The following is an 11,303-nucleotide window of genomic DNA, read 5'->3' as shown; positions in this document are numbered from 1 at the left end:
TGGGGCCCACAATTGGTGGCAGCACCCCTGCGTTTTCGGTACAGGGAAGAAGGCCAATTTAAAAAAAAAAAAAAAAAATCTTTAAATATAACCAATCTTCATGAAACAATGCTGGCACACCACTCTTGTTTTGTCGACTTGTCTCTCTCCATTGACATAACTGACAGGGAATCCGAAATGTTCCTAAATCTGAGACCTTAGAGAAGATGGAAGGTCACCTAACTTTGGCCTTGTACCTGTGACACTGCTCTGAGCTGCCATACTGGTTCTGGACATCTGTCTAGGACACAGGTGTCAAACATGCGGCCCGGGGGCCAAAACCGGCCCGCCAAAGGTTCCAATCTGGCCCACGAGATGAATTTACAAAGTGCAAAATGCAAAAACTACCCTGAAGATATTAACAGTCAAGGGCATCAAACTCAAAAATAATAGCATAATAACCTAGAAATAATGACTCCAAATTTTTTTCTTGGTTTAATGTGAAAAAATTAATGACATTATACCTCTAAATAATGGCAACACCAATTTTTCTCTTTGATTTATTGCAAAGAATATTAAATTCTGATATCCTTGAACAAAAAAAAGTCAATAACCTGAACAAATATGAACAACCTGGAATGTCGAAAGAAAAATAAGTGCAATTTTAACAATATTCTCCCTGTTTTGTGTCTTGGTAGATCTGATCTGTAATGCACATGTAGAAATCATAAGTTGAGGCAGAATATTGATAAAATTGTACTTATTTTTCTTCAGAAATTTCAGTTTTTTTACAGTTATTCACATCTTTTTTTGTTTTGGATAGAAATAGTTTCATCATTTAATTTTATTTTTTGCACTAAAACATTTGGAGTTGTCATTATTTATAGGTTGTTCTGCTATTATTTTACTGGTTCCGGCCCGCTGGAGATCAAATTGGGCTGAATGTGGCCCCTTAAAGAAAATGAGTTTGACACCCCTGGTCTAGGATATCAAATATTGCACATGGGTTCCACTTGCGGCCACCCTGCTCATAATGTGTTGTTCTGCTTCAAGGTTTGTGTGGAAACTTAACCCATAAAAACGCAGTGCTACTTTTGTGGAAGTTCGCAAATGAATTTTTCTCATTTACCCTTTCTTAAGTGATTTATCACCATTTACTGTAATATTATCATGTTTATTTTGCATTTCTTCACCAAAAATCTGGGGTTTTTATGTGTTTAATTTACTGACTCATGTAGATGTTCATAAATTCTGAGTGAATTCAAAGGTTATTTTCCCAAAAACAGAGAAAACTGAAGAAAAAGTGACTTTTTTCAGCAAAATATATCACTAACTGAACATAAACCCAGTGTGTCCATACACTGTCATTGATCCAACTCCATGGGTTTTACTGGTGAATCAATGTTGTAGAAGACAACGGTGTTTCCACGTTCACTACGGAGTCTCTGAACGTCCAAATGGGTCATATCTGATGATCATGAAAAGATGACAAACTTTATTTTACACCAATTATTTACATGTATTAATAGGATTAGTGGTATCAACAGTTAATGAACAGTTCATATCAGTAGATGGCTTTGGACGACGGTGGATGTTTGGGTCTTTATAGGTTCTTCACATAGGCTACATGTATTCATTTGGTACACCTCCATATTGTACAGTGGCCAACAAGGGTTCAAACACATTGCAACGACCCAATGCATCTGAGTTAAGAGAAAACAGCTGCGAGTACAGAAACAATGCAAATTCACAAACTTAAACACAAGTCTAAACAAGGTAGAAAAAGAGGAACGTGGTGCAAATGAAAAAATGCGCCGCAAGAAACAAAAACAAATGCATAATTATCAAAGTCTCTGCAAATAAATAAAACGATGCAAACCAAGAAAACATCTGCAAATGAAAAACGAAGTGCTCCAAACCTGCTAGTGTCAAATCTAATCAAATAAAAGTCACATGACCGTGCTACACCATAACTTCAATTTGTTCCACTGTAGTTTGAAACACTGTCAGTTAGCTGTTCTCCATCTCTCTCTCCATCCTGTGTGTCTTTGCATTGAACTGTTTTGCTGACAGCGCCCCCTACAGGTTTGGAGCACTTCCATTGTAGTGACTGGTTATGCAGCGTTTTTCATTTGCAGGCGTTTTCTTGGTTTGCATTGTTTCTTTATTTGCAGAGCATTTGATAACACTGGTCAACAACAAATTTATTGTTTAAGTTTTTTGAGCTGATTTAGGATAATTTTGGTGTGCTGAATCCAAAAATCCATTAATTTTGCTCAATCAGGTCAACTTTCTGAACTATGCTACATATTGGCTTTTTAACATTTTTGCTTACATTTATGGGCATTTTCACATCATATGATACAAAATTCTTTCATATTTCTTGCAATAAACAAGTTCTGAAGATTTTACTTTTGCCAATTTATGATTAATGTTTTTTTTTTAATATTACAGGTGAATGAAATGGCTTCGACTAGAAGATCTTGCAAAAATAAGCCTGACATATTCTGCTACATCTGCGGTGAATACACCATTGTACCTAACAGGAATCAAGTCACAAGTTTCATAAAGTGTGCTTACCAATCTTATTTTGGTATTAAACTTGGTGACCAAGATAAAGTTTGGGCGCAGACTGTGAGAAGATCAAATTTTTCAAAATCAAATTAGCAAAAAAACCTGACCTGATTGAGAAAAGCAGATGTCATTTTTGGATTTAGCGGTGCAAAATGGTCCTAATTCAGTCAAAAAAACCTACACAACTTGCAAAAAACATTTTTTGTAACCCAGTGTAATTATGCATGTGTTTTTGTGTCTTGCGGTGCATTTTTTCATTTGCACCACGTTCCTCTTTTTGCACCTTGTTTAGACTTGTGTTTTAGTTTGTGAATTTGCATCGTTTCTGTACTTGCGGCTGTTTTCTCTAACTGAGACGCATTGGGCCGTTGCACTGTGTTTGGCCCTTGTCAGCCACCTCCGTATTGTATTGAAGGCCCTGAACTGAAACAATTCGGTACAAACCAGTGCACCGTTACACCCCTAGTAGTTATATTCACCTATACCAATTTTCTGAACATTTCTTGATGCACCACGTAGCATGTTGTGACTTGCCAAAAGATAAACTGTAAGAAGCAGGCTTTCTTATCATATTATGCAGAGATGTGATCAGAGCTAAATCCAGACAAAACACTACACGATAAGGCAGGACACAAAACTGCAAAACTTTGCATAATGTTCGCCTGTTGTGAATGTAGACATCAACTCCATCCCACAGCTGCAAAGTATCATGGGGACTCAGTGGTAGGTACAGGAGCGATATGATAGACTGCACTGGAAACTGAGCCTACGTCACCTCCAGGGGTGGGGCGGGGGTGTTTAGGACGGTGTGTCTGTTTTTGGTTTCCTTCTGCAGATAAGAGCAGCCGCAGTTTAAAGGGCTGGGTGTATGAGTGTCTGCCGGGGATATCTACCGTGTACAAAGTAAACAGGACTACTCCCACTATGCAACGCAAATTCTAAATAGAGCTTAGAGTGCATGTGTGTGTGTGATAAAAGGGGGATTGAGATGTATTTCACAGGAAAAGGCAGGAAAGCTAGCGATCACATACCACTGCACATGCATTCCTTTGCTGAGCTACACTTCTCAGGCTGTTATAATTGTTTACAGGCTGTATTAATATCATTAAAGCTCCAAATTATATTGAACTAATGGAACTTCTTCTTGCCCGAGCGGTTCAGTAGCAGCTAATGTGTTCCAAATGGGTGTGTGAGCAACTGTTTAAAGCAACTGTGTCAATACCCTTGATACTCTCTTAAGCTGCTACTGTGAGACCAGTCAACAAACGTTATCTTTCTCATTAGTTCGCACACTTCTGAAGCATACATTTTTCACTTTTTTCTTTCATCGTAACTTCAAATAAGTACAGAGGCGGACAGAAAAAGACACAACATAAACATAAACACCAGTCGGACACAGTAGTAGGAGCTATATTGGGATGGGAGCCTTCACTTTCCCCTGTGAGGTACAGATAAGGTGTGGTGCAGTTATGTTCAGACTAAAGCAGAATTCCCTCCAGCTTATCGTTGCTCAATCAGCTCCAGCATGTTTCCAGAAATAGATGGGGTGAGGGATCGGGACTAAAGCAAAGGACTGAAAAGCCATTAACTGCTGAGGAGGGTGACATTACCATAAGGCCTTGTCGGCTGGGACCACAAGCTGAGCTGAGCTCCACCTGTTTTTATGACAGGCGGTGGGGGGGTGGGGGGGGTTGGCACTGGATTCACATCAATAGGGGTGCTGGCAATGTTTCCCTGTCCCTCTCTTTCCCTGGAACATTGCTCCATGCCTATCCCGTTGCCTCTTCTTTCTTTAGAAGCTTCTGTCTCTGTGTTCCTTTATGCTACCTCTCAACCACATTTTACTTGACTTTACCCCTCCCTGATATCTACTAGTCTTCTCTGTACTTCCTCATTTTATTATTGCTCCTTTTACTTCACTGCCCTTCAGTAACAGGGGATGTGGAAGTTGCTGTAACTCAAATTGCACATAAAGTACATCAAAAGCAGTTTACTGGTCTTCCTATACATGCATCAGCAAGAGTTCTGCAGAAAGAAATGTTTTCTAAGCAACGTAGGTGGCTACTGCATGCTTGCATTTCTTCATGTTTTAATGATGTACTTATTTTAGTCCAGGGGCCACATTCAACGTGACACCACTTTCCTACATATTATTTCTTGAGATGTGTGTCTAAACTACTGGCTTTCTCTAGCAGTTTTGCAATGCCATATATGTACAGGCAAATAAACAACTTCTCTTATGATCTAAAGTGGGCTGGACCGGTAAAATAGTAACAGTGAAAAAAGTAAAATGACATTATAGAGGTGTTTACATCTATAAAGTTTCCTTAAAAATGTGAACAACCTGAAATTTCTTAAAAAAAATAAGTGCTTTTTTTTTTTTTTTTTTTTTTACAATATTCTGCCTCAGTTTATCATTTACACACATGCATTACAACTTAAACATCACAAAATATTTAGTAACGGGCAGAATATTGTTAAAATTACACTTATTTCTCTTTAAGACATTTCAGGTTGTTTAGATTTGTTCAGGTTATTCACATTTTGTGTCAAAAAATAGTTTGTAAATGTCGACATTTTTATGTAATCTTACTTTTTGCACTAAAACAATGAGACAAATTTGGAGTTGTCATTACTTATAGGTTATTATGATTGTATTTTACCGGTCTGATCCACTTTAGATCATATTGTTCTGTATGTAGAACCTGAACTACAAAGATTTTAACATCACTGATTGATATCTTCCATTCATCCTGTGGGCCAGATTGGACCCTTTAGTGGGCCGGTTTTGGGCTGTATGTTTGACACCTGTGATGTACAGTAAAATACCCCAAACCTTTCTCTACCTCATTATTATTGGCTAAACTGTTTCTATCTTACAATTTAAGCGTGTTTTTAGATGTAAAGCATCTAAAAACATGATATAACGCACTTTGGTCTTCTTCATGTTGTTGTAAAGTGCCATATAAATAAACTTTGATTGATTGATTGCTTGATTATTCTGAAATGATTAACAGTAATTTTTGCAATCATAACATTTACAATCAAAAGGAGTGTTGCTTTAACTGAGATAATGTTTGACTGTAATTTACCAAGTTAATTTAAAGGAACAGGGGACAAAAAGTACTGACATAGTGATCTCATATTCTCATTTTCATCCGTCAACTCGATCCTCCTTTCCTGCTCCTAACACAACTGCGGGGGTGTTCAACAACTAATCACAATCCTTCACCGAGGTATTTTCATCCACCTGAACGACCCGACATGCGCACAAACAGTGTCACAAACCAAGATAAACAGACCCACTCCCACCAGACCGATTACACACAGAGTATCAGCAGATAAACCCTCACACACACACACACACACACACACACACATGCTGAACTTTAGACAGCCTACAGAGCCCCAAGTGTATCAAGGGGACACGAGGACAGACAAGTGATGATGAGCCAGCCTCAGAGGGATCATGATACACCAGCGGGGTCGGGTTTTAGTCAGCCAGTCCTGGCACGATACAGTCTTATCAAAAGCAACAGCTCCGCTACAATATCATCACAGGGGTCTCAACTTCAACACCAGCTGCATACTTAATCACTGGTCATCAGGAAAATCTATTTTTACTTTGAGGGAGTAAAAGAGGAGGTTTTACTGAAATTATAACCTGCACAGTCACAAAGATTGACCTGTAGTATAATCAGTTCAAGTCGAATCATCAAATAGCTCCTTTTTTTATAATATACTATATCATCACTTAATCACACAAGTGTATTGATGCACTTTTCATGACTGGATCCCATTCCATCCTGATAGACTGCACCCACCCAGTTATTTATCAGACACTGACTGAACCCATACTCTTTACACCTACTGTTTTTCATGATATTATGATGTGTCCAACTATTACAGATAATCTGTGACTCTACTAACTCCCTACAGGGGGATATTTTCCTCTGGTCTATTCGCTACAGCAAAGCCAGTGCACAGAGGAAAAGCAGCACCATTCAATCATGCATAAAAGCATTTTGATTTGTGATTTGTGCCTAAAATATGTCGGCCTACCCTGTTACCTCCAGTCTGGTGAGCTGATAAGGTAATGAAAGCTACAAGAACCCATTTCATTTCCTCCCCATGTGACATTAGTATCACAGATCAGTATTTGCAGAGAGGTTAAACCCAGGTTTTTGCTATTTTGCTATTGGTTTTGGAGCTTTATATCATTCGGGGGCCCAGGTTACAGAGTTTGACACAGTCACACTCTCTGTATCCATATGTGCAATGACACTTGAAGCACTGTTTGCCACAAAAACCTGTGTGGTGTGAACAACTGAGGGATTAAAGCGTGAGTGAGAGTTAAAGATAGGTGGGAAATGTGTCAAAGGATGTTATGTATTATCATCCTCATACATAATATTAGTGTAAGAAACTAAACCTGCAAGTTGTCAGTTAGAAATATTCCCCTTAATGTATAAAACTGGTAGTCTATAATGGGTGTGTGCATAGAATCTACTGTAATACCTCCTTTAAGATCAAGTACAAAGATCAATAACAAACTGAACAAGTGTGATTATTTTCAAGCTTTTTAATACAAACTTAATAAACTATCAGTCCCTTTTAACATGTAAGACACTGACTCAGAATACTTTGTTATACCGTTTGTTTTATCAAGTATTGCACAATGTAGGTACAAAATTAATATACGATTACATTTTGTCCATAATATAGCAAAAATCTTTAAACTCTTAACAGAAAATACAACTCTTATGTTTTTCAAAAAAGCAAATATTCTTAAATCCCACCACTACGGAATATTCTGTACACAATCTTTAGAATAGTCAATGTTTTTTTTTTTTTTTAAAGATGGATTCATTTTATAATTTCAATAAAAAAAGAAAACATAAAGTTGCTGCAGCCATCACAGATCACTGGAGTAGTAAAAAGATATAAATGCAATACCATGTCGTAGAAACAATAGATACTCTGATATTTTACAAACTCTGTACTAAATTAAATTATACAATTAGAAAAAAGACCAGGAAATCCCACTTATTTATGCCACTTTCTTGAAAAAATTGGCGGTGTCCAGTTATGTTTAAATACTGAGAGGCCATGACTTGTGGTGGTGTCTTTTTTTTTTTTTTGTCTTTTTTTATATCTTAAAACAGTTACATAAAAAAAAAAAAATATTTTGTGCTTGGTTGGCAAAAGAAATAACAATGATGCATGTTGAAGTTTAGGTAACCAAGCTTGGACATCTTGTACTACAAGCTTCATCGTTTAGGAAAAAAAAAAAGAAAAGTTACAACTCAAGGGGGCAAAGTAATTCACCCTCGGGCTCATGCTCTTAGACTTGTAACAAAGATCTTACAGCTGACAAGTCACTTTTTTTCCTTTTATCCTTGACATTCTGTTCTTGTTTACACTTTTTTTATGTTTTTTCAAAATGTGCATTATGTTTGTTTCCCCCCCTCCCCGTCACATTATCTCTGGTCGTTTCTGTGTGAAGTAGTAGCTTAAGTAGTACCTTTATGTGTACTAGTTGGCCATAACTGGCTGGAATTGCTGGTTAGAATACTGCATGTTGTTCAAGCTGAAATTCAAGCCATCCATGAGGGACTTGTCATTAAGGCCACCATAGGCCGCAAACACGTCAAAGGCATTGCTGTACTGCAGCGGGCTGAGGCTGAGGGAGCTGTCAGGGAAGAGAGCGCTCTGGCTCCCCTGGCCCTGCAGGCTGGGGAACACAAACTCCTTGGCATTGGGGGACAGGGCTGAGGGCTTCTGGTGCTGCGCTCCGAGGCCCAGCCCGTACAGAGAGTGCATGGAGGTGGAGATGGCTTTCTGTTTCAGGAGACTGTTCACATTCAGGCCCAGGTTGGTGGGAGAGGTACGTGCCACCTTGTTCCCAGCACTACTACCACCGTTGCCGTTGCGTCCGCTGCTCTTCATCTTAGTGGAGCCAAACTTGGTGGCGGCAAAGGTGGCGGTTGTGAAGGTTAAAGGCTGTGTAGAACGGGGCATAAAGGTGGGGCTGACTGCTGCTGAGTGGCCAAAAGGAGGAGAGGGTGAGCTGGAGCCTGGAGAGGTGCCGGTCAAAGGCTCATTGATGGGCATGAAGACCTGTGCATCAGGATTGAAACTGTTCTTGATCTCCTTGTCCAGATCAAGTCCCCCACTGCTAACTCCACTTTCGTTGCTGTCATCGACGTACAATACTTTGACAGGCCCCTTCTCCCCGATCTGGTAGGACACTTCGAAGGGGTCAATCCATACGCTGAGGTCCTGGGGCAGGTTGTTGCGGACATCCTCGATGTCCAGCCCACTCTCCTTGGCTGCCTTCTCCACCACAGGGTCTACCTTCTCACCCACATGGATGCATCTGAATCCTGAGCCTTTGTATGGCTTGTCTGGGTACCAGTGTCCCTCATATTTCTGCTTCAGCTGCCGTTCCAGCTCTTCGCCGAAAATGTTGACCCGCCGCCTCGGCAGCTTGTTGTACAGGTACGAGATGATGAAGTTGAGAGCTACTTGGATTTCAAGCTGCATAGCTGACTGCTGAAGTTTACCAGTTGCGTGAAAATTAGATGTGTCTGACCTTGAATGTGTCCACTGGATGCGATTTGTTTATCCGTGGCTGGCAACTCAGATGCTCTTCAGGCAGGATGGCAAAAGCAACCAAAACTGGGATAAAGCTGGTTCAAAGCAAAAGTGCTGGTTTTGTAGAAGTGGTGTCCTTCCACAGGGTGATTTTATTTCCTGCAGCAAGTGATAGAGTAAAATAATACTTATAAATTATTCATTCCAAAATGTTGTGCAATATTAGAGGCAGGAATAATGATTAAAAATATATATTTTCAAACAGAATAATGTTAGGAGAAGCATACAGTTGGCCATTTGTTTGATTCATTCTAAACTATTGCGCACATGTATACTTTTAAGCTTAGTGGTGTCACTCAGCACAATAAGCTTAATCTGAGTCACAATGAAAAGGCAGCTGATTATTGCAGAAATACTAAGGCAGAACCCACTGGTCTGGGATCAGCGATTATTCCCTACTGATCTGTCGCTGATGGTGCTTATGTCATTTATGTAAATATAAAAAAAAAGTGGGTATTGATCATTTTAACCTCGGACTTGGTCTCGAGAATCTAGTTACATAATAGACTGGTGGCTATAGTAGGATACATATGAAGACGACTGGTTGTTGCATTTAGTTAAAAATACTGAACATAACTCAGGAAATGTCTTATCCATGAGTGCTTTGGGTTGTTTTCACACTTACAGCCGCAGGGACTAGTCCGGTTTATATGCGTGAATCATCGCTATTAGTCAATTCTGTACATTAAAAACCACGTCGAATTAAGCCACCGTGACTACACCCGTGTTTGGCCAATTTACACGAGAAAGGGGAACTTAAAGATTCATAGTCACAGCGTTAAAAAACCTGTACAACGATCAAATGCAGAAAAAAAAAGGCTCGGATCACTAATCATTACAGACGATGCGTTCGAGGACAGTCAGGAATTTTCAAATACCTAAAAGTTCACGAATTCACCCTCTGGTTAAAAAAAAAAAGGCTGTTACTACATTTATCGCTTTCATCGTTGAGCTGCCCTTGAAAACAGACGCTTACAGGAGATTCCTCAAAGTTGCGAAACGGCTACAGGTCTTAAATCATATTATTAATTGAAAATACTATTCCAGTTACACAAATATAAACCGTATCTGCCTACTATTAACACTAGTGAGGAGTAAAATATGGATTTAATGTGTGAGAATACCGTGTTTTCGTATTTTGAGAAAGAATTGGCATTATTTAGAAGAGGCACGTCACAACCAGCCCAAACTAAGATAAGGGGAAAAAAAGAACATACAGAGTTTATCTCACGCACACTCCTGCAAATACACACACACACACACATATATATATATATATATATATATATATATATATACACCCCTCCCTAACTTCACGGACTGACGCAGCAAATCAGCTTAATAAGTATGAATAGAGCTACAGTACGACACCAAGCTAAAATAAATACATTTCTGTCACATCTAGCATGACTAACAGAGAAAGCCAGCTGAAATATACTTACTTTTTTGTAAAAAATAAAGATTCTCAGTAGTTCTGAAGTACCGTTAGTTAGTGCAAATAGAAAAAAAGTATAAATACTTTCTTCACATAGAATATATTATGAACATTACAAAAAAAGTATTCCAGTACATGTAGATTTCGGAGGATTGGCGTTTGCGGTTTGCTTCGGTTTCTATTTTTAAGGTTATTTTGCGTTTTTTCCTCTTTTCAGCAGGCTTTGCAGAGTAGCTCCCTCCTACTCGGGAGTTTTGCAACTTCGTCCCCCTCCTGGTACACTGTTGCCTTTATTTATAGCTTTCCTCCGCCATGGGCACGAGGTAGGCGGTGATGCGGTTTCAGAGGTCAAAACAATACAGGCGACTCTGATTGGTCAGAAATGTGAGTCCCTCCCTTGGAGTGATTTACGAATCGCGTACTGATTGGTCGCTCGGAGTTGTCAATCGGAGACATATGATCCTGTGAAATGGGAGAGACGCCTGTGATGAGCGCTTGCGTCAGAGATAACCTAGGTCTGTGCTGACAGCAAAAGGCAAAAGTAATTAATGTTAACGCAGAAACATATTATATAAAGAGATATCCTGCCTCTTTGTGGTTTTTTCTTTTGATAAATAATCATATCGATGTGATTTTGTCAGATTGGAGCTCATGTTTT

General features: G+C 39.2%; 1 protein-coding gene across 2 annotated transcripts; it reads right to left on the bottom strand.

Moving 5' to 3' along the window:
- Window positions 1-7,378: 7,378 nt before the first annotated feature.
- LOC115424036 (protein Tob1-like) lies at window positions 7,379-10,928 on the bottom strand. Of its 2 annotated transcripts, none has more exons than XM_030141117.1 (2): window positions 10,649-10,928; window positions 7,379-9,309 (listed from the first exon to the last, which is right to left on the bottom strand). In XM_030141117.1, the coding sequence occupies exon 2, from the start codon at window positions 9,097-9,099 to the stop codon at window positions 8,089-8,091; it is 1,011 nt and encodes a 336-aa protein (XP_029996977.1). In that variant the 5' UTR covers window positions 9,100-9,309; window positions 10,649-10,928; the 3' UTR covers window positions 7,379-8,088. The 2 variants fall into 2 exon arrangements, with proteins under 2 accessions (XP_029996977.1, XP_029996976.1); XM_030141116.1 differs by having other exon boundaries at window positions 10,653-10,928.
- Between the last annotated feature and the right edge of the window lie 375 nt (window positions 10,929-11,303).

Source organism: Sphaeramia orbicularis, chromosome 8 (assembly GCF_902148855.1).
Source record: "Sphaeramia orbicularis chromosome 8, fSphaOr1.1, whole genome shotgun sequence".
In the NCBI taxonomy this organism is placed as follows: domain Eukaryota; kingdom Metazoa; phylum Chordata; class Actinopteri; order Kurtiformes; family Apogonidae; genus Sphaeramia; species Sphaeramia orbicularis.
This window is presented reverse-complemented; position numbering and strand designations above follow the sequence as displayed.

Bases quoted from the DNA above. Each gene is read 5' to 3' on its own strand.
- LOC115424036 (XM_030141117.1), bottom strand. From the start codon at position 9,099: ATGCAGCTTGAAATCCAAGTAGCTCTCAACTTCATCATCTCGTACCTG.